Raw genomic sequence first — 27680 nt, 5'->3', positions numbered from 1 at the left:
TACTTAGTTATAATGTAGTGTGTGCGTGTATATATGTCTATATACAGCTAATGTATATAACATACACACAAACACACTGAATAAGAGATTCCTAAGCAGACATGTCCTGGTTTGGGCTGGAATAGAGTTAATGTTCCTTTTTGGTAACTAGAAGAGTGCTGTGTTTGGGATTTAGCTTTGGGTTTGGTACGAGAAGAATGCTGATAGCACACTGGTGTTTTCAGCTGCTACCGAGACTTCAAGGACTCTCCGACTCCCCATGTCCTGCCCGTGCGCAAGGGCACAGGGAGCAGGGAGGGAGCACGGACAGAGCACCAGACCCAAACTGGCCAGTGAAATATTCCATATCATGGAACGTCATGCTCACTATACAGAGGAGGGGTGGTCGGGAAGGAGCTCTCTCTCTCTCTCTCACTTCCAGAATTGCGATTGCGGGATCTTGGTATTTCGGGGTCGCTGGCTGGGAACAGGCCGGGTATTGGTTAGTGAGTGGTGAGCAATTACATTGTGCATTGCCCGTTTATATTTTCTACTGCCGTCATTGTTTTCATTTTATTACCATTATTAAACTGTTTCTGTCTCAACCTGCGAGTCTCCCTTTACCCCTCCAATTCCCTCCCCCATTCCCAGGTGGGGGGCGAGGGTGGGTGAGCGGCTGCGGGATGGTTGGCTGCCGACCAGGCTCAAACCACAAGAAGAGACTTCTAACAAAAAGCTATACCTTGAAACTGGAGATAGTTGAATCCTTCCCGGCTGCAGTCAGTGTTTCATTGACCCAGCTGACAATGATTTCATCATTGACCTTCTCTCCACCACCAATGTCTTCAAGGATATTCAGCGTGTACCTTAAGATGGAAGCCAGGATACCTGCATTTTCTCCAAGTCTACTGTAACCTCAGAACCATCCTGTACGTACACAACTTGGCTGAGATCACCCCAGCAGTCCTCTTAAACCTGATATTCTCCTGCTTCCTACACACCCATAGTGTATATGAATTATATTATAACATGATAATTAATCTAATGGGTCTAATCCATCCCCAATTCCCTAATCACTGTTTTGGGAGTGTCATAAGTTTTTGATACTCAGAATTCCTACAAGGTCCCACTTAGCGGATCTCAGTGTAAATGACTTACTCTCATAGTGCTTAAAAAAATAATCACTGACTTTAAGGCCAGAAGGGACTTGTTATGCTCATCTAAGACTGACCTACATAAACACAAGCCTGGAATATTTTGCTTATATGTCAGTGTACACTTTGGAAAGACATCCCAAATTGATGTCAAATAATCACCGCATCCCTAGATTAATTACCTGCCTGATAAACCTGTACTTTGCTTTATAGACTGCATTTAGTCTGTATTTAGTTCCTAACCACTGGGTTTCTTTACACCCAATTAAGGAGCTCTTAAACATGCATACAAACACACACACACAGAATTGCATTGAAGTGGGAAGAGCTACTGAGTTGCATCTGCTTCAGGTAGCAGATTACAAAACTTCTACATCAATTCCTTGTTTCCAATACATTCTCCCCATTCCTTGACACTGAGACCTTTCAACTTCTTTTTATCTCTTCCACTCAACGAACATTTATTCATGCTATACAGATAGTGACAGTAATAATCTTCTGCATGAGTCAACTGTAATGGCCTTGCCCTCAAGATAATGTGTTTCCTGATCACATCCCTAACTAGGAGTGAGCGAAAGGTTACTCTGTCTTTGCATATCAGTGTAAACAGAGGAGTGAGAAAGCTGTAGCGTGTAGAGCCTTCTCAGTGATAGCATCAGGAAAATATTACAATGCAAACTGAGTATACCAAAACACTCAAGTTTGTGTCTGACTGCCATACCTTCTCATCAACTGCCAGATTAAGGCCAGCGTGAGTGTACGGTTTCCTTCATTCAGATCTTGCCCAGCAATGCCAACAAGGGAAAATTTGGCTTGATTCTTTCCCAGTTCCACTGCATAGTTGCAGTTTTCAAGCTGTTAATGACAGGGTGAATTAATGCAGTTCAAAAACATATTAAAAAAGAAGACAAAACTCTGTTACTTTAAATTCTTTGGATTGCTTAGCCCAGATCCTCCTGGGCAAACAGGAGCATGGAGGCTCTCTGACAATACAGGTGTTTGACTACCAGCAGCCAGTTCCATCCCCAAAATACCACCGTAAACAGTTAACATAGAAGGAAATGTTATACTTCATCACCAGGGCCTGAAAAACAGATTACCCTAGAAAATACAAATCTATGGTTCACGGGTACCTCCAGCATCATGGCATTGCACCGAGACAAAGGATTAGTGTCCCAGTCAATATTTTAGGTCAGTTAATCACTCTGGAATTACTCATCCAGAGAGCTGGGAGAAAGCTTTGTACTTAGCAGCAACTCTGTGATCGGTTCTTGAGGCATCTGGTCAAGAATGATTATCATCACTGTCTTCATTTGATGTGGAGAGCAGTGATCCAGACAGCTACTATTAAGCTGGTGCCATATGACTCATGGAGGAGATGCATTAGAATTGGTGACTAAGACAGTAGCAAAAGTAGTCTGAAAAGACAGTTTTTAAATATTGACACAAAAGGTGTCAAGTCTTTTGACTTTACAAATATTGTTGACCTGACAACAGAGACAGTGAGTCAAATGTATGTTTCTTTTTCGGGATGAAAAATTACTCACTGACTAGAAAAAGTCATTTGATGTGCTGTACTTGGGACCTGAGAGCAACACGAGTGCCCACATCGCTGTTTGAAATGACACAGACACCCTTTGAGGTTAAGGCATCACTACTGGAGCTATTCCAGCTTTTTGTACCTTCTTCATGTTGCCACCCAGTTTAGGATATGGTGGTTTGTTCACTCTGTTCCAGTCTACTGGCACTTTAATCTTTTCATAGAGCTGGAAGATAACCAAGGCATCTGACAGGTCACTGAAAGCAATAAAAAAGATATATCATTGTCCAAAGAACAGAGGAAAGGAACCTAACTAAACTATTAGTAGAGGTAAAAAAGCAACATATATTCTTATAGGGTCTAAAAGTTTTTATGGTTTTGTAAACAATTTGCTGGCTGTATTTATCATCTGAAGGAAATGCAATACGTCCTCTTACCTATATAAGTGATTTACACGTGGATTAACACCCAGGGAGTTCATCCAGTTCCTGAACGTCCTCTCTTCCCTCGTCTCACCTAAAACAACAGATACATCAATCAACAGGCCTGCAAAAAACAACACTCCAGTAAAATAAGTGTCTTGCGATGAAACCATAACTCAGTTTAGAGTGCACTGAACCAAAACAGGAGGACACACTGACATGTGAAATAAGAGTGCACGGTGCAGCATGTAGTATTTCTTCATGACCTATATATTATAATATTTAGGCAGATTGGTCTTGAATTCATAGAATCATAGACTGGATTGGGTTGAAACGAGAATTAAAGATCATCTAGTTCCAACCCCCTGCAATGGGCAGGGACACCTTCCACTAGAGCAGGTTGCTCCAAGTCCCGTCCAACCTGGCCTTGAACACTCCCAGGGAGGGGGCAGCCACAGCTTCTCTGGGCACCCTGGGCCAGCACCTCACCACACTCATAGTGAAGAATTTCTTCCTTAAATCTAATCTAAATCTACCCTTTTCCAGTTTCAAGCCATTACCCCTTGTCCTATCAGTACATGCCCTTGTAAAAAGTCCCTCTCCAGCTTTCCTGTAGGCCCCCTTTAGATACTGGAAGGTTACAATAAGGTCTCCCAGGAGCCTTCTCTTCTCCAGGCTGAACACCCCAACTCTCCCAGCCTGTCTTCACAGGAGAAGAGCTCTATCCCCTTGATCATCTTCGTGGCCTTCCTCTGGACCCACTCCAACAGGTCCATGTCCTTCTCGTGTTGGGGGCCTCACAGCTGAATGCAATACTCCAGGTAGTGGCTCATGATAGCAGAGCAGAGGGGCAGAATCACCCCTAGACTTTGACCTGCTAACCACACTTCTATTCATGGAGCCCAGGATATGGTTGGGTTTCTGGGCTGCAAAAGCACATTGCCAGGTCATGCTGAGCTTCTCATCAACTAACATTCCCAAGTACTTCTCCTCAGGGCTGCTCTCAACCCATTCTCTGCCCAGCCTGTATTTGTGCTTGGGATTGCCCTGACCCAGGTGAAGGACCTTGCACCTGGCCTTGTTGAATTTCATGAACTTGCCTGTCAAGGTCCCTCTGGATGGTATCCTTTCACTCCAGTGTGTTGACGGCACCACACAGCTTGGTGTCATTGGCAAACTTGCTGAGGGTGCACTCAATCCCACTGTCCATGTCGCCAACAAAGATGTTAAACAGCACTGGTCCCAACACCAGCCCCTGAGAAACACCACTTGTCACTGGTCTCCACTTGGACATCAGGTCATTGACCACAACACTTTGAGTGTGACCATTTAGCCAATTCCTTATCCGCCAAGTGGTCCATCTGTCATATCCATGTCTCTTCAATTTAGAGACAAGGATGTCACAAGGAACAGTGTCAAAAACTTCACACAAGTCCAGGCAGATGACATCAGTTGCTCTTGTCTTATCCACCAGTGCTTTAACCCCATTGTAGAAGGCCACCAAATTGATCAGGCACAATCTGCCCTTAATGAAGCCATGTTGGCTGCCACCAATCACCTTCTTATTTTCCATGTGCCTTAGCATAGCTTCCAGGAGTATCTGCTCCATGATCTTGCTGGGCACAGAGGTGATACCGACTGGCCTGTAGTTCCCTGGGTCTTCCTTTTTTCCCTTTTTAAAAATGGGGGTTATGTTTCCCCTTGTCCAGTCAGTAGGAACTTCCCTGCACTGCCACAACTTCTCAAATATGATGGATAGTGGCTTACCCACTTCATCCACCAGTTCTCTTGGGACCCATGGCTGCATCTCAGCAGGTCCCATGGACTTGTGCACTTTCAGGTTCCTTAAATGGTCTCAAACCTGATCTTCTCCTATAGAGGGCACATTTTCCTTCTCCCAGTCCCCACCTTCACCTTCTGCATCTTGGACGGTGTGGCTGGAGCCCTTGGTGGTGAAGACTGAGGCAAAAAAGTTGTTAAGTACCTCCGCCTTCTCCATATCCCAGGTAACCAGGTCTCCCATTTCCTTCCAGAGGGGATCCGCATTTTCCCTCGTCTTCCTTTTATCACCAGCGTACCTATAGAAGCTTTTCTTGTTGCCCTTGATGTCCCCGGCCAGATTTAATTCTATCAGGGCTTTGGCCTTCCTAACCTCATCCCTGTCTGCTTGGACAATTTCTCTGTATAGTTTAAAGCCCTCTTCAGCTTGCCAAGTTTAAACCCCTCTTTACAGCCCCTTCAGCTTGGCAAGCCTACAGCTAAAGATGCTTTTCTCCTTCTCTGACAGACAGACCCCATGAACCCCCAGTAGATCAGGTTTCTCAAAGTGGGTCATATGGTCTATATAGACAAACCCCTGGCTGTGTCACCAGTCCCATCAGCATTTGTTGATCTGCCAGATTCAACTGGCCCTTTCAAACCCCTTCCCTTCGACTGGGAGGACTCATGAAAAAACTACCTGCACTCCAGTCCCTTACCGCTGCACCCAGGGCTCTATAATGCTTCTTTATACTCCTCAGACTGCTCCTGGCTGTATCACTGGTGCCCACGTGAAACAACGACAGCAGATTATAGTCAGTGGACTGTACGAGACTTGGTAGTTTCTTGGTGACATCCCTGATACGAGCCCCCAGTAAGCAGCACACATCTCTAGAGAGCATGTCAGGTCTGCAAACGGGTCCCCCCATACCTCTCAGAAGAGTCACCTACTATCACCTGTTTTCTTTTCCTAATTGCATCGTTTGTTATATTGGGAGCAGATTGGGCTGCCTTTAAGAATTCAAGAACAGCCTGTGCTCCAGCATGAAAAATTTCACAAGGAGGCTGAGAAAGAAGAACCTGACGCTCAGCAAATGATCCATGCAGTGGTGGTCCCAACCCAAAGCAAGCAGGCAGCAGGTTTATGCAAGACCTGATGTTTAAATTATATCCTCAGTTAAGGGAATGCCAGATCAACATTAATTTCAACTAACGAGCATGTTTAATAGTCCATACTGGTTCAGACATTCCACAAACATTTTTGTCTTTTAACACGTGCTATCCACAGAACAGACTCCTAGAATACCAGAAGCTACATGTACATAAAGAGCAGGCTCCCTTTCTCACAGCTGCCTGTGCTAATGGTGCAGTGAATGTGTGTCTGAAGGACATAAGGTTAAGTTAACATATCCTCAACTCAGAGCTGGGGATACTGTGTCACGGGTGGCCAGAAACATCCTTTATTTGTGTTTTCCTTACCTTCAATAGAGCTCCAGTCAATGTCCTGGTTCTCTGGCTTATGCAGGGCAGGGTATTTGTTGAACAAGTTGGCGATGAAGGCCAAGTTTAGCTTCGGGTTCCCCCGGACGACATCGGTGGCCGTGACGAACTGCCGGCAGCCCAGCCGCTCCGCCTGCTGCAGCATGCACTCCGCTCGCTGGACATCGTCCTTCTCCTGCGCCGGCAAAAAAAAGGGGCCTTCAGCCTCACCCCACTGCCTGGCACTGCACAGAAGACCCCCACGGGGTCTCCACGTGTGGAGCTAGGTGTGGGGCTATTAAAGCAGGTCCTTGTCGGATTTATATCTATTTCCTTTCCCGCTGTTACTAGTGGCAGGTCTGTGTTTTCAAATGGGATTTACCTGCAATCCAGCCAGCTCACCATATTGCTTTTACAGTTATATCCCGTAAAAAAAGGGGATGGCTTGATGAAATTCCCAAATAAATATGCTTAAATATACTTGTTACATGTTAGTGGTTTATCAGTGTGGTTCAATGGTTATTACTTTCAGTGATAATATCTACTGAAAGGCAAAACATAATTTAATTCTTTGAAAGGTTTGATTTCTGAAATACAAGATCATGTTGCAGTGCTAGAAAGACTTCGCTTGTTCTGGCATCCTGATGCAATCTGTGTTGACCATCAATGCAAGTAACAGACAGAAAAGATCGGCATTTACTCTAAATTTATCTCATTTTACCCTTAATCCCGACATGTCAATAGTAATAGCCGGAATGCCTTCTTCATCTCCCTTGGGGGCAACTTGGTTCAGCAAATGATAATAAGCTCTTGAGTCCTGTGACAGACAGAGAAATTAAAGGGAGGAAAAATTACATCGAAAGCTCAGGTTTTGCATGCCAATGTTCCCCTGAACAATGTGCCTGCGTGCTTCGTTTTTATTACATCAATCATTGGGCTACATAATTAAATTAATTAAGCTGGAAGCACTTAGCAGTTCCTACTTTATCTGGTATTTACCAGATCTCTTTCTTCCCTGAGCCAATATATATACGCTGCAGAACACTCAATGCACGAGATAAAATGCTATGTGTTGCAGTTAAAAAAAAGGACAGCAACAACAAACAGATATTAGATTTGACTTAATCTGAACATTAAATTAGAGATAAGAAAATGCATACCTTTATAATGCTGTAGAAGTCAGGCTGCTGAGCATTTAATAAAAGAAAATGCAGAAGGAGAAAGCAGATGTTTAAAGCGGATTTCAGAGCAATGCTGGAACAGTTATGGAAGAGAAAGCATAATTTTCAAGGACAAAAGTTAAAACTGACAACAGTATCAGCATTTTTCAGGCAAAAGGATAGGAACAAGACAACGATTTAACAAGTTGTGTCTTTAATCTTTTGTGAAATGTAATGTTGCTTCCATGTGGGAAAAATATTAATCCTGCTTCATAAATAACTCACAGAACTGAAAATAAAGCTACATGTTAGTGTCTAGGGACTTGGCAAGCTAACCCAACTAATACTTTTCAAAATATAAAGCAAATTACCTGAATTACTCTAAATCTTATACGTCTGCATTACTACCCATCATATCAAGAAAGTGGTTTTTTATGACAGAAGTGAGGTGGGGAGGCACACTTAATTAGAGAATGGCTGTAAAGTCTGAAGTCTTGGCCTCTGAGAGGTAAATGTGTTCCATATTTCTAACTGTAAGTGTGGTGAATGCAAATTATCCTTCAGTTGCTGATAGGATTTAATCAGTTGCATTATAGTCCTCTCGGCCAGCCTACAGAAAGATGGTTCATTCCCTTCCCTTTCCAAGGATATTCTCCAGTCACCTCCACACAGTGAACCAAAAATCTGTTACAATTCATTCCCTTCCCTTTCCAAGGATATTCTCCGGTCACCTCCACCCAGTGAACCAAAAATCTGTTACAATAATAATTGTATTGTGAAATGTGACTCTCAGACTCTCCTGTTACCTTCTCTGGTGTTTTTCTCTGTATGTCAAGTCAGTCATGGTAAATGATTTCTCATGCTTCAGTCCCTGGTGAAGCCTACAGCCAGGCATCTCTGGAGCGGGGCTTTTCCCATGCTATGCTGGGAGCGGGCAGGTTGGGTCATGGCCCCTGGCTTCCCTGGAAGCCAGCTCAGACACCCTCCCTGATATACCCCCCTACAGCCCTGGGATGCTGGCTGGGCCTCACACCGTAGCTTTAGTGTCCGAAATTCGCCAGTGTGCACCACTGAGGTTCAAATAAATCTGTCTAGGAAGAATGAGGGTCCTATAGAGAAACCTCTGCTGAAATCTGCACTCACAAGCCCACGAAGTCCCAAGTACCTGAAATGTACTGCACAGACTAGAGACCCATTCTTGCAAGTGCCTCTTCGTCTATCTATACTATTTTGGATAGTCCCACTGAATTAAAACTTGCAAGGAAGTGCATGCAGGGTTATAGCAAAGGTTGGGACAGAGGAGCGTAGCCCAGGTGCTGTACTGAAGGAAAGATCAAGTGAGAGAACTGGAAGAGCCCCATCTTCTTCCCCTACACCTAGTTACATGTCTGGGTAAGGTCCAGACTTTTCCAAACGAAAGCCAGATCAAGAGGCATTTAAGAAGACACTTAGGAAGCAGGAGAGGAATAGAGGCAGAGATCTGAAAACACATCAGTAGAATCCATATGCCCTGGCCAGGACCAGCAGCCATTCCTTTCTCAAGCTTTTCGTGTGCTGGGGCTGGCAGTGGTGACTGGGAGGTTGGGAGGAGGACAAATACTACTGCGTGGAAAAGTAAACCCCACTAAAATGATTTTATGTACCCAGGTCCATGTGTACAGCAGAGCAGTCTCGGCTGCTTGGATTGTTTCAGTGCCCGGTCCTTGTTTGGAGGACAGGGATTTGGTTGTGGAACTGTTATTTTGCTATTGTTGGTCAGTGTTTCTCATACCTTGATGTCTGAGCTGAAGTTGTTGACTTTGTTGCATCCTGCATTCTCCAGGTGGTAGTTTGCCCACCTCAGCAGCAGTTCCTCTGGGGACAACTTCATCAGATCCTCCAGGCTCTCTCCTTCTCTCAGAAGAGCGATCAAGGCTAAGCAGTGAAAAAAGAAAAAATTAATGATGTCGTGAATTCTTGTAGAGAAGAATGTATAAATATTTTCTCTCTTACTTATTTTTCTACCCTAGTTTCTAAAAGTGAGTGACTGAAGTGTTACCAAAATTCAAGCTGGGTTAGCATGACAGAGGACATACAAAAACAGAAAAAGGATCTCATCAGTAATATAAGGACAAGGCTGTTAGTTGTGGATCTAGTAGTGGATCATAAATAAATAAATGCAAGATAATTACAGTGTGGTCTAAAAATTACCTGATTTCCCTGTCTCGGATCTTAATGAAAAGATGAGAGTGTCACACTAGTCTGATGTCTTTCCAATATCTTTTGTCCTTCCTTGAAAGAAATATGGATTTGCTGCATAAACGAAACCATGGAGACCTACTATATCTGGAGTTCCATAGATAATTCAATATAGGGTGCTATGGGGTTAAACTGAACCAGAAAGGGATAATAGAAGCATTTGAAAATAAATAGTGGATTTTAGGAAGAGAACAATGATAAGACTGAGAGAAGTAGCCTGGAAGAAGGACTCTTGTGGAGCTGATCATGGTTTTATTTTTGGATTAATGTTTTAAATTTTTTTTGCATCAGTTATCTTGGCAGAAATACTAGCAATGTGCTAAAAATGTGATAATGATGTTCACTAGGTGGTATAGTCAATACAGAGGATGATCAGGAAATCGGACAGAAAGAACTAGATGACAGTAATAAAAATGGAATGTGATTTAATAGTGCCGTGTTCAAAGACTGAGGAATTACTTTGAATAACTGCTATTAGCTAAAAACTTATACAAATAGAGAATGAGAACAACTTGAGCGTATTAGATGTCTTCTGAGCTACACTGAGCCACTATGTGATATGACCAGGGGAAAACCAAACATGATATTAGTGCATCCCAGCTATTTCTCAGAGGTTGGGACATATTACTGCCTTGTTACCATGTGCCTACGAGAGCTCATTGGAAATACAGTGTTTCATACCTGAGAAAGGGGAATTTCACCTAGAACAGCTGCAGAGAAGGGCTAACAGGGAAAGAAAGAACCTGAAAATAAATCAAAATGATCTTGGCTTTTCTGCCCTAACAAACCAAAGTCTGAGATAAGAAGTGAAAATACCAGAAAGGGAAAAATAGCTGTTAAACAGGGTAAGGCTGCCTACAAAGGAATGGGAACTGGGAACTCTGGAAACTGGTGGTTCTGTCTATGAAAGGGATAGAAATGTGTAAGGGGTGAAGCAATGAAGGTAACACCTGCATGGTAACTGGAGGAAAGAAGTGTCACTGTTGGTTGAATGGACTATCCAGAGACACAGGGAACAAAGCAGCAAGGTGAGGTGTCATGTGGACTGCATGTACACACCCACAGCCTCATGCTGAAGCTATTTCCTGGAGAATTTTGGCACCGGGGAAACACATCTGAAGTGCTGTGTCCATTTTGGGGCTTCCCAGTACAAGAGAGACACTGACAAACTGCAGCGAGCTGAATGGAAGAAGACCAAGATGGTTGCACTGGAATACATGATATGTGAGAAGACAATGAGAAAACTGGGTTTGTTTAGCCTGGAAAGAGGTTTGAGACGTGAACAAGTATTGTCTTCGACATTTACAGTGGGGCCAGAGCTGTCTTTTCCAAGTATGCACAGTGAAAGGATGAGATGTTACAGTCACAAGGTACAGGAAGGGAAATTCTAACTAGATATAAGAAAAAATAATTCACAGCAATAGTGGAACAGGCTGCGCAGAGAGCACTGGAAAAGGCCCTGAGCAACCTTGTCTAACTTGAAACTGGTACTGCTGTAAGTGGGTAGTGGGATGGCTGAACCAGAGGACCTCCAGGGTAGATCTCCAGAGGTTCCTTACAGCCTAGATTATTCTATGATTCTATAATTCTGATTTCACAAAGAAAAGAGATGCTTGGCAATCAAGAGCAAGAAAAGAGCACATCTTCCTGAATGCAGTGTAGCATTTCCTGATCCCAGATTAAGTGCCAAAACACCAATATACCTGGGTGAATACCATCATTCCTGACCCAACGAGCATGAAGTTGGCTCTGCACATACAAGCCTGCACTCAGCGTTGGACTTTGGAGTGCTGGAACTTGTGAAGAGCAAGGGAAATTAGAGCAGTCAAGAAGACAGGCAACAAATACTTGAAGAAAAAGTTGAATTAGGACTTTTTTTTTAAAGAACTTCATCCTAAAGACTGTTCAGTGATAACAACAGAGCACTGAAACAAAGAGCCATACATACCTTCATTCCTGCTGATCTCTATGTCGGCAAAGAGTCCAATTTTGATGACTTGCCATAAAAGACCCAAAACCAGGTAAGGTTTCCCTTCTTTTAAGTCTTCAGCTCCAATGTTAACAACATGGCACCCAATGGCTGAAGCAGAGTTCAGGGCCAGGTTCAGATTTTCCTAGGGAAAGAAGAGAACTTCTGAATGATGCAGTAACTGGAAGACTGAGGATACAGGAAGGGAGCACAGCCAAAACTAGTGAAATCTGTGAGCAGCTTTGCTATGGATGCATTCACCTACATAGAATCATAGAATAGTTTGGGTCGGAAGGGATGTTTAAAGGTCATCTATTCCAACGCCTCTGCAGTGAGCAGGGGCATCTTCAACTAGATCAGGTTGCTCAGAGCCCTGTCCAGCCTGCCTTTGAATGTTTCCAGGAATGGGGCACCTACCACCTCTCTGGGCAATCTGTTCCAGTGTTTCAGCACACTCATTGTAGAAAATTTATTCCTTATAACTAGTCTAATTTTACTCTCTTTTAGTTTAAAGCCATTAGCCCTTGTCCTATCGCAACAGTCCCTGTTAAAATAGTCTGTCCCCATCTTTCTTGTAGGTCCCCTTTATGTACTGAAAGGCTGCAATAAGGTGACCCCGGAGCCTTCACTTCCCCCAAGCTGAACAACCCCAAATCTCTCAGCTTTTCCTCACAGATGAGGTGTTCCAACCCTCTGATCATTTTTGTGGCCCTTCTCTGCACCCGCTCCGACTTGTCCGTGCCTTTCCTGCGCTGAGGACCCCAGAGCTGAGTACTCCAGGCAGGGTCTCACCAGAGCAGAGTAGAGGGGGAGAATCCCCTCCCTCAACCCACTGGCCACGCTGCTTTTGATGCAGCCCAGGACACACATCTGATCACAGGGAGCAGGGGGAGGCAGAATCTCCTGGGATTACAGGTACATTCTGTGTCCCAACACAAAGACGGAAAGGATGTCTTTGGCAAAGGTGAAAGACACCGTGTCCCAAGGCACTGGAGGTCAGAGCAGATGTCTGCATTCACAGTGATGTGCTGGCTTAATCCCTTTTATCAAAGCCAGGCTCTCCCTATACTAAGGCACAAGCGCAAGTGCAGACTTAGCTTCATCTTGGGGCAAGCTCTCCTCCACTCAGTCTTGCACACAGGGAGAAACAAGGGAGCTACAACCCAACTGACTGGCAGATATTCCAGTTTCAGCTCTCCCTAATCACTGTGCAAAAAGCCGTAACACCTAAGATACAAATAAGTTTCTAGCTGTCAGTGTATACAAAAAGCACATGGACATAGAAATCGGTATGAATAAACCTGTTGAGTTTTTAACCTTGCAGTTCAGCCAAGGTCAGAACTAGTCAACCTGATATTTTTATTTTGAACTGTGGAGTATGGAGTCCTGGTTTGGGAGTGTTCAGTGGAAGCAGAGGGATTCTGTGATCCATAGTGAGGGGCAGAAAGAAAGTGATGTTTCAGGAACGTTGTGTTCCTTCACCACTTCCTTCCCATTTAAAACAAAGGGTATAAGAAAATCTGACACACAGGTCTGCACTATTCAGAAAGGTGGCTTGGTAAACAGAGGACAAGTAAAACAGGCAAAGAAGCCTGGGAAATATAATTTATCACACAGATTCACATTTTTTCACATGAATTTCATCGCTGCTGGCATGACAGAGAGATTTGATTAGATACAAAATGCAGAGAGAGAGATAGTGTAAATTCTCATAAGGTAGAAAAATTGGAGCATTTCAAATTAATTACCCTTTCTCCACTAGACCGCTGTAAAAGGGTTACGTTAAAGTGGAAGCTATATTGATCAAATCATGTCTATGTGTGACAGGGATTGATCTGAGCTGCATCACTAAACTATGCTGCTGACCAAACCGATTAGAACTGAAAAATGTGGTATACAGCATAAAAATCCAATTTAATGGCTTCTGAGCTTACTTGAGCCTGGCTAATGTTCCATCAAATCAGAGTAGCTGAGGGCTAAACTGTGTTAGGTTCATATCTATTCCATATATCTATTTATATTCTGTACCCAGATAAACAGATGCTGTTCATATAAAAATATCTCCTTCCATACTGCTGTATGAGAAACACAATAAACATTAAATAGGTGAAAATTAGCTTTTTTGTCCCATTTTTAAACCATATACATGTGCACATCGTGAAAATGAAGAAGAGATTCAGTATTCAAGGTGAAATAGCACGGATTGTAAAAGGCAGGCAGAGGCTATGGTCCCATCTCAGGCATGTTGCGCACCACGAGACTTCCAGGATCACAGTTAACATTTTGGTGAGGACATCAGACTGCAACACAGTGGTTGTGAATTAAGTCCGTGGCCATGTCCGTGTGACGTTTGATGTGGGGTTCAGCCTTCTAAGATCTACTCCAGCTGGTGTTGGTCACACTATTATCTAGTTGCTCTTGCATTCATATGGCACCTACCACAAAGGTATCTAAAGCTTGGAACTGATAGACATCATACATTGGGTTAAGTGCAAATACAAACACTGTTTGTTTAGTCATATTGCTTGTATGTTTGGAAAGAAACAGAAATAAGTTATATAACGTAACTTATATTAACATAAATTAAGTTTACGTTTCCATGATGTGGATCTGAGCATCTCATTTTGCCACAGACAACTTTGCCTCACTGTGTTAGGCAGGGTCATGGTATCTCCAGCCTTTGCATTAAGTGATTATATTAAAGCATCCTAAGGGGAAAAGCAAACAATCTTGTTGTGTTTTAATACCTGTATTGTGAAGGGTGTGAGTTTCTTTTTGTTGATTGTTCTCTCATCGATGGTATCTGGCACTGAAAAGTTGATCATCTTACTGGAAATAAAAGAAAACAATAACAATACACAACTAGCTATGTGTGCACAAAAGGCAGATACAGCTTTTGTCACTACGCTGTAGGACAAGTCAAAAAGCTGGAGAGTTACTGAGCAAATACAGATAGTCAGCCTCTGTTTTCACATGTACAGACACAGGCACGCGTGCAACACTAGAGCAATTCTTTTGCAACACATGCAGATGGTACTATAGGTGTAAGGCCAAGAATGCCACAAGGTGAAGTTTTGTGAGAAGTTTATTGTGCAGGAAATTTCTCCAAAAGCACTCACTATCTCATGCTGCTTCATGTGAACCCCCAAAAGTCCCTGGACAAAAATAAAACCAAGTAACTCCTCAAACATCACTGTCTTCATCTTATTGAAAGGGTCCAGAGGCAAGGAAAAACTCACATTTAACATGAAGAAGCTTTATATTTTTAACGACAAAAGAAGCAAAATACCTAGTATTATTAAGACCCTGAATCTGCAAAGATTCTTGAGCTTAATGTAAGAGCCAGCAGCTTCCATTTAAGCAGAGAAGTGAGTTTCTGCAGACTCATGGTTCCCTTCTGCGAGAAAGATAGGTATTATTTACCAAAGCACTATGCCATCACCAACTGCCTGGAAGAGGTCATCTGTTTCTGGATTCATTGGGACCACATGCTTACAGTCAGGGTCCTTCTCAAGGGCTTTATTAATCCAGTTGACAAAGGCATACTTTTCTTCCTCTGTGGACACAACATAAAATCCATCAGCTTGCTGTGCAATACCTCTACCATAATTTTACTCACATAGGCAGAACTCCTGGGGAAGAAGACTCTCCCACCAGTGTGACCGATCAACAAACCCCCACAAGGGAAGAAGGCTCTGAGGAGACAGGCAAATTTACTGAAGACAGCAATGGGCTTGAGCTGATTAAAACTCCTTCCATATTCCTTCCCACTGACCGGGGTTACCTGCTGTCATGAGGGCAGGCATATTGTAGAGAATGGGAATGAAGTTCATGCAATTCAACTGTATGCTGCAGTTGCTATGCTCTGCTAAACGTAATTTGTACTTGCACCATAATTTTAATGCATTGTTGTATCACTCTGCCAAATTGAAATCTCACGTAACTTCAAATAAATTCAAGTAAGTGAATTCTGTATTGCACATCACACCCTCCACAGGTGGAACATTTAAAAGAGCCTGGCCAGGATTGGACTCTTGACGAGGAGCATTCAGAGGGTAATGGTCAAATGTTCCCCACAGTCCATAGTTACATTACTCTGTACAGTCCCATAGGGCTGTAATGTAGCTATCCTGTACCAGCAGCAGCTCACACCACCTCCAGCAGCTCAGAGAAGGTGTCCTCTGTGCTCAGGTGAGTGGAGGCCTTGGAAGCATCCTCCACTCTCCCTTCCTCAGAGAGAGATAGTTCCCCACCCTTGCCCCTGGAGAAGACAGCCAAGGGTGGGACCTCCTCCCCGTGGAGCTGCTTCAGAGTGGGCCGTGCCCAGGAGGCAGCAGAAGCAACCGTGGCTGCCCCAAATTTTCAGCTCGGAGAAACAGGCTGGGAGAAGAGCCCTGATGGGGTCATGCCCACTTTAGAATAAGGACAGGAACCGCGTGGTTACAGGTGAGGTTACAGAGAGACTACCAGACTACTGGTAAACTGTACAAGGCAATGGGTTAGCAACAGCAGGGAACCCAAGCGTTGCCTCACTGGTGAGCAAGGACAGCAACAGGCCAGGCTTTGTGCTGCTGCAACTGTGCCAGGAGGCTGCGTGCCAGCAGAGCTGCAGTGCATTTAAGGTAAGGGAAGCTAAGACAGATGGAGCTTCCTCTGGTAGCCACAGCTGTGACCACCCCAGTAAAGCAGCTCACGCTATTTTTGACAAAGACACTGCTCCAGCACTTTGTCACCTTCACAACTCTTTGCCTTGCACCAGCCGCGCCTGAACAGCTGCTGAAGCTCACCGAGGCCGGAGCACCCGGGGTTTATACCAAGATAAGGTGCAGATGATCTCCAAGGACACACTTGTTCCTAGTTGCTATCAGCGTAGGACAGATGCACCTACCTGAGTAAGAGTGTTGTGTGCCAGCGCTGGACTGCTCAGACGTCCCACCAATAGCACAGATCCCCTCCTTTTTGTTGATTTGTTTTCGGAACGACTTAGCAACATCGTCACTCTTCAGGTCTTGGAAAATCTTTCAAGCACGAGAGACAATTTTAAAATTTCAGAGATTTAAACCAAGATAAAACAGTGAGATCTTGGGCCAGGAGACACATCCTCTCTGCTTCATACATAGGGAAGCACAGCTTGCATATTATTCAGTGGGCTTCTTTGTAAAATCTGTGTATCTGCCATGGTTGAACAGGATCATACTTCTACATTTTCAAAGCAGCGAACAAAGATCAGATAAGTAACAGAAATGTATATGGTATGAAACCACATAGCTAAAATGTGCAGGAGAAGGGCCGTTAATAGTTTTGGTTTGAAGAACAGACAAGTAAAAATCTGTTTCTCCATCCCAAGGGAAAGTCCACTATTTTAACATTCGCTTTTGTCCCAGTTAAGACCAGAAAAATAAGCTTTTTTAATAGAAAAAATGCCCCATAAGGTTTTCAGTTTCAATCAACTGAAATTTTTCATAACCATCTAGCCAGAACATAATCTTTCTGCAACTTAAAAACTTTATCCTGCCGCATCAAACAAATTGAAAGATATTAAGTCTATTCAATACGCAGCTGCATTCATGTAACTTGTCCCAGTTAATTGCAGGATTTCTAGTTTGGTTACCTCCTTCTCTTATCTATTCTAGTGAGGGGACTCCTTGGATTAACTAGGTGGCCATGAGACCCTGTCCTTGTGCTTCTGCTGTGCCCTGGGGACCACTTTGAGTATCCCACTTGGCATCTTACTTACTGAAACAAATAACATCTTACTTACTGAAATAAATTCATCAAAACTGATCCTGCCATCCCCCGTGGTTGTCAAATTCTGAATGAGTTCTCGGGCTTTATAACCTGGGAGAGGGAGATTGGCTGCCTTCAACACATCTGATAAATCATTGGCGTGGATGAAGCCGTTCCCACTGATATCTGTAAAGATTAAGGAAACATATAGATCCTACATTAGCCCAATTAAATTTTATACACACAAATGCTGTTGTTTTTATTTTATCTGGGGAAGGGTAGATTATGTATAAAGATTCGTTATCCTGAAATCCAATATTTTCAACAACCGTGGTTTCATTCACACCGAAGAAAAAATTACAATCACCGTTTAACAAACGAAAACTCACAGTGGTGAATTTATATATTTTAGACATATAGTAATATCTTACCAAAGCTAGATTTAGATGGATATAACTGAATTTCCAAGGTTTACATATAGACAAGCATGTGATTTGTAGAGGGACTGTCCTGTCTACAGAACAGCTATAGAAAATGGAGTCAACACAACAGAGTTACACCTTACGTGTGTATTCATATATATAACTTGTGATTTTGGTCTGTTTTCTGTATCTAGTATCATCGGAAGTCATGAGTTTAGAGGCCTAGAACTCCATACTGTCATCCTTAAAATAAAAACTTGGGTGTTTCTGTATGATGGTGCTAACACAGATAGTCCTGCTGAGGCTGCTTCAAGATCTGAAGTAGGATTTTATGAGAATATCACCAGTACAGGTTAAATAGTCCTTTCCTCTCCACCAGTCTGTGAAAATCTCCACAGATGAAAAAGGAAACAGAATCTGTTGTGTGGAGAGTTTCTGTTAAAACACTATGGTTATGTACATAGTTATATATATATATAGCTATATATGGTTATATGTTTATATTTGGGTTTTGTATATCTGCAGGCTCTTTTTCCCTGGCCCAGAGGCTGAGGTGATTTCCAAGGCAGTCGGTTCTCAGCATCAGTAACATGGATTAATATAGACTGCAAAGAGCATCCTACCCATTTCTGAAGTCATATAACAAAAGGATCTGGACTTGGAAAGGGAAATGTCTGGGAGAGGGATGACAGCTTCCTTCCAGCATTTGCCTTGTCAGTGCATCAGCTGTATGGTGCACATGCAGTGACCAGATGTTTAAGATTCATTAAGAGTCAAACAACCATCACCTGAAGCAGCAAGGACAACTGATTAACACATAACCCAGTGTGGCTGACAGATCTGCTAATAAAAGTTAAGTGAGCTGTGAGAAGCACAAGGACCTTTTCTTAGAGTTTGGGTAGACAGTGATGGGTCTGCATGACTTTAAAGAATACAGATCAGTTGAGACCTTTAAAGGCTTGGAAACACACACTTTAAAAATATATGGGGATTTAATGGTCATACTAAAGGGATTACAGATTTTGTAGCCATCTGCACATTTGTCTTCTTCAGACTCTTCCTCCCCAGAAGTAGTACTTAAGTTACATTAAAATAAAAATTTTTTTCCTTCCAAATAATTTTTCAGAAATAACCAATATTCTTAGGAAAACATATTTCTAACATAGTTTTCTGATTTCTGTACAGCTTTTGAGGTCGTTTCATAAACCCTGCCATCTCTCTCCAGTAAGAGGCCATTGCTCTGCAGCAGGCTGATGTGGTTTCATCTAGAAGGCCTGCAGTGGTGGGAAAAGGACTTTCTGTGGTTCTTGTGACACAGCAGATCAGTGCTGGAGTAAGCTCCATTTCCTCACGGCTGATCGGTAGATGAGAAAAGAGCTCACTACAGATTCACACTTCTGCAGCATCTTTCCTGTTTGCTGTACTCACCGACTTTGCCGAAAGCCTCCTGTAGCTCTGCCATCTCCTCCTCCGAGAAGTGTGCTGTTGATGCCATTTCTTATTTCTCTGAGTGGCAGGTCTGCAAGAAGAAAGCACTTGGTTTCATTTGCTGCTTTATTTGGGTTTCTAATTGTGATGATAAAGAGGGGTTTTCACTTGACTTTCCAAAGTCTCAGAGCAGCTCACCATAGCTGAAAGCCCAGCTCCTCTCAATTCCTCTCTGAAATCAAGTGAAGGGGTAAAATCCTGAGTACATGAGACACAAATCCATGTCCCTCCTGTTGTTTTGCCAGGCCCTGCTCAAAATCCCACCAGTTTTATGTATACTCATTTAACTGGTATTAAATCTTACCTCTGCTAGCTTTTGCTTCTCATGGAGAAAGTGAACAAAATTTTGCTGGTTCTTTCCCCCTTCGGAAACACAATTCACCATGTGCTTCTTCAGCAGCTCTGGCAGAGAAGCAGCATCCCTCTCTGCTCCCAGGGCTCTGGGCTGGAGCCGGAGCCCTGGGGGATATTTGTATCGCCTACCTTTGGGTACCTAATGAGGCGGCTGGTCATCCTTATGGGGTGGATGGATGGACGCAGAGAAGCTCCTTCACAAGGTGTTCGAGTCAGGGTTCCCAGAGGGCTACTTATCTTCCTGGCCATGGGGAGAGTTTAGGGACTTGCCCCTCAAGGTACCTAAGTCGGTGCCTGAGGTTGTGTGGCACTTTAAGAATGGGTGGCTGAAATGAGTTTTCCTTCAGCCTTCAGAGTTTTCCTTCAGAGATTTCCTCTCAGCAAAGACATAAAGCAGGAGGAAGGATTAGACTTTCCCTTTCTAGGCACCTTTCTTAATAATCAGAAAGTTTACTTCCATTTGTTATGTCATTTCATACACTGCCAGAAGATGCACATTACACCCCTCTGCTTTTTCATGAACCTACCATCCCTTGCATCTATTAATGAAGAAGCTGTTCAGGCAACAGACTATTATTCTATATTTGTGAGAATGACTCTAGTGTCCTATGTCTCTTTAAGTATTAATTAACCAAACAACTATTTAAATAGAATAGAACAGAAACCTGAGTTGATCCTGGAAAGTGGTTGCTGTAGCTACCGTGTTCAAATGAGGGGAAAGAAAATCAGAAATACCTAATTCCCAGACTAAACCCAACCCATCCTGGAGCCTTGGATTCCAAACTTTATAGAAAGATATACAGGGATAATTTCAAAAATTACAGATTTGCTATAGCCCTCTACAAAGACACAGAGTTGTGTACAGCCTATCTGGGCTTCAGATTTAATGCTCTTCTGAACTCAAGCACTGATTCCTTGTATCTGTGAGAACCACTATGGACTTTGGGCTTTGAAATAGCCCACAGGCACTCTCGTGTGGTTAGCTTTTGGTCTGCTGTCTCCCTGTAGTATCATGCACCCTTTTTCTGCCTCATCACTATGATTTTAGGGTGAGGACAGCTTCCAGAAAAAAATCTGTTCATTCACTCCAACCTTCACAAGTAGAGAAATGCAGCATAACCTGTAATGCAGTTGCTCTTAGGGCATGACAATCCATGTGCAGTTTTCAGCACAACAGAAATGGTGGTTGCTACTGAAATACCAATATAATATTAAAAGTAGCTTTAGCCACCATACTTTCAATGACTACCTGTAAAAATCCCTGCGATCCACTAGCAATGTGGGTTATGTATACTAGGGTAAAATTAGATCCATAGTCTTCCTCTTTCATCCTAGTATCTTTCCTGCCTCTGATTCCTCACTACCAATCTTTTTCTGTTGCATGCTATGTGCTTTTGCAACATGTGGATTACCTAAAATCAATGTGGACACATGAAAATCTTACATTATCAGCAAGAAAATCCATATTTCACTGTAAGATATTCCCTTCCAGTCCAGTCATTTGATCAAGCAATATAATTTGCAACACAACCTTTAATAGCCTTAAGACAGTTCTAGGGCTTAACAGATAAGAAACTCCACAGGTTGTTGCCTATAACATTATTTTTGCAAAGAGTCTTATAACCTTGAGAAAAAATTATCACTAACATGAAATGGACTTTTCTTGATTGCCTAAGAAGTTGTAGCCTCTGATGAGTGAGTAACTGATCTGTCAATTAGAATCTTATTAGTAGTACATATGTTTATATGTGTGGGCATTTATACTAATAACACATAACAGGATGAAGGGCTTTGCTGTAATGAACCCTTCTGACATCTTTTTAAGGTCAATATTATCCACCCTTTTGTAAAGGTGGCTACCCTTCACCAAGAAATCAGATGAATCTCTGCACTGAGTGTGAGAACTGGTCCTTGTTCACCCAAGGAATAGTTGTACCTGGGCAATGGAGGTATTGTCACTGCCCACTCCGACACACAACTGAGTTTCTGCTCCATTTTCATCCCTCGATTTCAGCCTGTCAGCTCCAGCATCTACCATCACCTGGTGTTGCTGACTAAAAATCTGCTCCCTGCTTACGCGGCGGTGAGATTCGGACAGGCACCCTCTGTCAGACAGCCCTGTGCCATCTGCACAGCTCTTCTGGGAGGTCAAGTGCACCGTACCCCCTCATCCCCCTGAGGGTTTGACAGCGGTGCACGTGGCAGTACATCTGGCACGTAAAGTCCATAGCAGCAAGGGAATCCTTTTATAGCCACCACCTCCACACAGTTGCAGGTTTGCCTCTAGTCCCTGTTTTGGCAAGGCACTGCAATAAAGGCAGGGAAAGAGTTGAAAGACTTCCCTGCGGGTCTTCTAGGCTCACCTGCAGCCAGAAGACCTTGGAGAAGTGTGTGAAGGACCTAAAATTTACACTGAAGTAATGAAACCCAGAATTTGCAGATTAAAGGTTTCAGAGTTATTCACAATTAAAAATCACTGCCATTTTTTAAACTGTTCAAGTAGTTAAAAAAAAAAAAAAAAACAAACAAACAGGGAAATCAAGAGAGTAGAAGTCCAAAGCTTTAGCAACACACAGCAAAAATGAGCAAAGCCACTTTCAAAAACCTACTTTTCAGTATATAAACTGCTTATTTGTTTAGATCATTAAAAGTAAATGATGATATTTAGGCACACAGAAATGTAAAATGCTTCTGGATAATGGTGAGGGAGATTGGGCCCAATAGTTTCTTTCTGATTTTATCAGCCAAGAGCAGAGTCATTTGCTTCTAGGGGTCAAACACTTTCAGCACTTCACTGTTCTCAATGCAAACTGAAAACACCTTGGGCATCTCATCAAGAGGGCATCCAACAATCCTGGGTGAATAGTCCAATTACTGATAATCCACAAGGCATTGCAAGCATACAATGTGCTGCTATGCTCAAAATTGTTTGCAAAATCAGTTTGACAAGACAGATACAGAGAAAAAAAAATGCAGAGGATGGTATGACAGCAAAGGAGAATATGTGGCGATGATGGGCAATATGAACAAGTTGAAACAGCTTCTTTGAAGGGAATAGCTGTTGTGGAGCTGAGGGAGAAGCAAAGGGCAAATCAGCTGATGAGAACCAGGTGATAGCTTTGAGCACAGAGATGCATGGCAAGAAGCAAAGAGAAAAGCTGGGTAGGGGAGAAGCACGGCAATATGGAGGGGAGTTTGAGAAGGAACAAATGCAAACAGCTTAAGCTATCAGCACAGATGTGATTTTGAAGGTCAGCAGCAGCTGGGAGGAAGGTTCTTGAACTTGGCGTGATCAAAGATCAGTGAAAGAATTGATGTTCCTTAGAGAGAACAAGATGAAAGTCAGCACATGCTCAAATGTGAAGGCAAAATGCTGAGGAAGGGAAGACAGCTCCACAGGTCAGGGCAAGAAAGACAGTGGAACTGCCAACGAGAAAGAAATTGAAGGTAATAAAAATTCAGAAGGAAAATAAAACACTCTTTGAGACAGACTGAGCTTCAGATGGCATCAGGACATCTGGATTACACATTGCCTGGAAGTGACACTTCTTGCTTGCCAAATAGCATAAACCCGCTATTGCAAAAGCAACAATAAAGTTGTGAAAATACACTTCTTCCTCCCCAGAAGACTCTTGACTTACAGGTTAATGTAAAAAAGAGAGAATGGTCTCACCTAAGCTGCTGAGAATCGTAACAAACTGATACCAAAAGAGCCTCTATGAAGCACTCCCTTTCCTGCCGTCATTTCCAAACCATTGCAGCCATGCCGTAAAGCCTCATTTTATTTGACCTTATCCTCAGAAGAACCTACTATCACACTGATGTTTTAAGAGATCTAATAACAAACTATTTTCAGTCTGGAATATAAAGGAAGAACGAAAATAATCGCAAACCTGAACATTACTGCTAAATTAAAACATAGAGATATTGATGTTCTTTCATCTCTTGCGATTTTGAAGCCGTGGTCTGAGAAGCTACCTGCTTATGTATTACTTTGCAGAGTGTGCACCCACTATGCAATTTAAATAATAAATGGTAAAGCCGTTAAAACCTAAAGGTTTCCAAGACTTGTATTAAATGGTTACCCTGTTTCATATTTTCCTCCAATTCTCAGGTGTTTGAGCTAGTGCAAGCAAGGCAATGAAAACCTTGAAGATGCGAAACTGCACTTTACAGCTAGACATAAAGTTGTACCTTTCCCCCAAGCAAAAAAAAAGCAAATTTCATCGGGCAACACTACATTTCACAAGCACATATTTAGGTCATCAGGAACAATTTAACTGTGAATTTGGTGCTGAGAACATTGAATAAATTACTGATATTTATTCAGTTCCTACATCAGATCTTTATTTTGTTAATAATACGATAACCCCTCTAGCTGTTGGAGAGTGATCAGATAAAAGATTGCACTTGTGTTCCCTGTCATATATAAATTTCCCTATTTTTTCTACTATCTTCTCTTCAAACTTGTTTATTTTTTTCTGAAAGTGATGAAATGAGAGGCACTCACTGTTGCAAAACATAGCTGTTGTTGTTGCATGGGGCAGCTGACTGTGTCTCCCTCTGCACGCAAAACTCTGCCTTTTACTTTATCAGAGCTCACAACTCCAGTTCCATTCTTTTCTCTTTCTTGCCTCATCCACATATTCACTTTTGAAATGTCCATCTTTCTGTAAGGGTTAGGGAATACTTCCCCAGCCCTTTTCTGCATTAGCCTTTCCTTCCTAGCTGATATCAAAGAGGGACCACCAGCGATCCCCCCCCAACACACAACCTGCCCTGGACAATGCCACTGGCAGGCAGGAATAAGAGAGGTGGCCTCAGAATTGTGCAAACTCTTGCAATAGATCTGAATCATCTTGCATGCCAGAAAAATATTAGGGAAAAGGGAGTATCTTCAGCATATTCAATCTTTGTCCCATACTTCTTGAACCTTTGGGGCCCTCCTCATTCCTAGTAACTCATCAGAATATCCCTGATAGGATATTCCTCCCCAGAAATATTTCCCTCTACCTTTCTCTCATAAGGTCCCATGCCTAAGTCCGTATATCCATATGCATTTCTGTACAAATTATGTGTCTCAGTCAGCCGATTTTTCTACAGTATGGAATGACTGAGGATAAGACAAGAAAAGAGATCTATGAGTTAGGTTCTGATAAATATTTTCCCTCTGGAGACAAGTTTTTGTCATTTTTGTTCTCACTAAGGGGTGAGAAAAAGAGAAATTATTCAGTGGATCTCATGTTGAAAGAAGAATCAATGCTATAACCACAACAGTGTGGCCTGGCACTTCCTCAATTTTGAAGTTTTATCTTCTGCTCATCGTCAAAAAACTTCAACTAAAATGCAACAGGCAAAGCCATCTTGTTGGCAGTAGCCAAACATTATTTTGCATAATCCAGAGTAGTTTATCTCCCAATTAAACTTCATATTCTCAGCATACTTGTTATTATCATGTTTCTCTCTCGTATATTTATTATTATCTGTTGTTATTCTTAGAGTTCTGATGAAAATTATGTGCTTGTATCCCTGAGCTAGCGGGGTGATCCACAGTGCACCCACAGCAAAGTAGGATAGTAGCATTAATGCTAAATTTCCCCAGCCTTACTGCCAGTTTGGACCAGTGACAATTTGCAATGATGGCTCTAGGGTATCCAGCCGTCTTAGACAAACAATCCCATCCATGTCCTTTATTCTTGTTTGGTATCACAGGCAGATTGAGTGGACATTTTTTGGTGATAGGTTTTATTCTGCTAATGCTGTAAGACAAAAACTAGAATCCATGTTTCTCTTCCTTGCTGGTTAGTTATTCAGCTAGCCAGCTACTCACCATGACTGACAGCATCGGCAAATAGCATCAAGATTTTGAACTATGTGTCAATTAGATGCATTTCATACACAACAACTTTGAAAATCATTTAAGAAGCACAAATTACAACATTTTTGAGCACATGAGGTAGTTCATAAAAAAATGTTCGTATTTCAAGTTGTGCACTTAGTGGTATGACTATTTCCCTATTTAAATGGCTATAGATATACACATGGATAAGAGGTTTTTTTAATTTCCTCAAAGATGCTGAGCTAAATTTAAAATCCTGAAGTAGACAAAACCGTACTTGGCTCTGTTAGCAATGTGTAACTTGGATTACAGAACCTTCAATCTAGGTGGGATCTTGTTGTTTAAATCAGCATACAAAACAAAGAGGAGTCGTTCTAAAGTTATGGCAAATAGTTCCTCTCTGGTACATGATAAAGATTCACAGTTTAGCCCACAGTAAATGACAATCTTTGCCTCAAAGGCATTTTAAAAGACTGGTGACTGCAACAGCAAAATCTTACCATGTATGCAGGCACTGGAATTACTAAGCTGTTTTACTTCACATATTTTATTTCATATACAACTTGAAGAAACACAGAGAAAGGACATTTATCACTGTTCAGAAAGCAACATGGTGATGCTCATGAGTTATTTTCTTAATGTTCCATTTTATAAAGGACCTTATTTGTCAGTACGATGCCCAAGTCCTAAATCAAATATAAGTCAACAGGGTTTAGGAAGAGAAAATCCACAGTTTGCAGAGAAATGAAGATCTCTTACCCACATAGCACTCAGGGGCAGGGAGTGCTAATCCTTCAAAGAAATTAAGACATTGAAGAAGCAGAGCTGTGAACCCATAAATACTCTCTTTATGTGTCCCTTATCTGTCAGATACATCCTACCAGGGAGACAGCATATATGTATGCATTATTTTTCAGTCAGAGTCTGTAGAATTTTTCTTAAAAAATAAAAAATTTATCTACTACACTGCATTTTTTGTTGGGCCACTTATCTTTCTTATCCCTTTACCAACACAAGCTAGCTAGCTTTAAGGTGAAAACGTTTTTTTTCCATAAAAAAAGCAACATTTTGATTGTCAAATGTTTTCCAGTGATTTTTTTTTTTTTTTTTTTTTTGCTTAAAGATGGCTTTCAAATCAGACCAAATTGACAAATATCTTTGGTCACAGCAAATGTCCTATTTGGCAAGGAAAAGCCTGCCCTGCCCAGTTCCACCTTTGCTAAGGTGGGAAAAAAGGAGAACACCTACAGGGGCTGCTTTGGACACAGGTATGAGGAGCTACCCCACCTCTGCCCCATCACAACTGGGGTGGCAGATGGGACACAAAACCCTGGGCAAAAAGATAAAAGCCTCTGTATTCCTGTGAGGTAGTCATCATACTGCAGCCCGACGGCAGAAGGTCGGGTCACAGAGCACTGACTCAGTCCCGAATATCCTGTGAAAGCCTGGTATCTGATACAAGAAAAGGAGAACATGGCCTGTGTTTCCAGCTCGTTAGCAGGAAAGCAGTTCCCCTGTGCATGGAAAATATTAAAAGCACGTTCCAGCTGTAAAAAAGAGGTGGATATATTATTTTTAGATACAAATGTATATTTGCATTTGACTGATTCCACCCGGGTTTCTGAATCTGTTGCTGTTGCTCCCATGCCAGGAGTTGTATTCTGTCCTCAGGTTTTGCAGGACTCCTCACTGATTTCAGCAGGGATTCACTGGGGCTTAGCAAGCCCCTGAGTGATCTGGCCCTTCCGCCCACCAAACCAGAGCAGAAAACGGTGAGCACATCCGAACATCACCCTCCTCACTGGCTGTCCTGTTGCTTGGGTCCCCCCTCTTGCAGAGGTGCAATGCTGGGAGCTGTAGGATCTTTGAGTGTGCAATGGGGAACCAAAGCAGGAACTGGAGCAGCAGGAGTCCTCCTGTGCCCCTTTACTCTGAAGAATTATTTGGCTTTATGGCATGGCCCCTGAGCCCCCACTGCTAGGCATCCCTCGTGGCTTGCATGCCACTCTCCTCCCCACGGGCACTGTCTCCATCTTGGGGACGCCCCACTTATCTCACCCCGGGGTGGAGATTTATTTCCCATCCTACAGCTTTCCCTTTTGATAACTGCAAAGATGCACAGAGCGACCAATGCAGAGCCTTCTACTCCGT

At 42.6% G+C, this 27680-nt stretch overlaps 1 protein-coding gene across 2 annotated transcripts in view; it reads right to left on the bottom strand.

The window, feature by feature from the left end:
- The window catches only part of LCP1 (lymphocyte cytosolic protein 1), a 52803-nt gene that overhangs the window by 3844 nt on the left and 21279 nt on the right, over positions 1-27680 (bottom strand). For both annotated transcript variants that reach the window (XM_042806019.1, XM_042806018.1), the window contains exons 2-14: positions 19277-19367; positions 17461-17612; positions 16588-16717; positions 15123-15255; positions 14447-14528; positions 11679-11844; positions 9264-9406; positions 7054-7149; positions 6333-6528; positions 3111-3189; positions 2816-2930; positions 1855-1988; positions 722-845 (exon numbers count right to left, since the gene is read on the bottom strand). In XM_042806019.1, the coding sequence (XP_042661953.1) occupies positions 722-845; positions 1855-1988; positions 2816-2930; positions 3111-3189; positions 6333-6528; positions 7054-7149; positions 9264-9406; positions 11679-11844; positions 14447-14528; positions 15123-15255; positions 16588-16717; positions 17461-17612; positions 19277-19343 (1617 nt within the window). In that variant the 5' untranslated portion in view covers positions 19344-19367. The remainder of the gene's footprint in view (positions 1-721; positions 846-1854; positions 1989-2815; positions 2931-3110; positions 3190-6332; positions 6529-7053; positions 7150-9263; positions 9407-11678; positions 11845-14446; positions 14529-15122; positions 15256-16587; positions 16718-17460; positions 17613-19276; positions 19368-27680) is intronic.

Source organism: Tyto alba, unplaced genomic scaffold, assembly GCF_018691265.1.
Source record: "Tyto alba isolate M040663 unplaced genomic scaffold, T.alba_DEE_v4.0 Super-Scaffold_45, whole genome shotgun sequence".
Lineage (NCBI taxonomy): Eukaryota > Metazoa > Chordata > Aves > Strigiformes > Tytonidae > Tyto > Tyto alba.
Note: the sequence above shows the minus strand (reverse complement) of the source record. Positions and strands in the feature narration are given on the sequence as shown.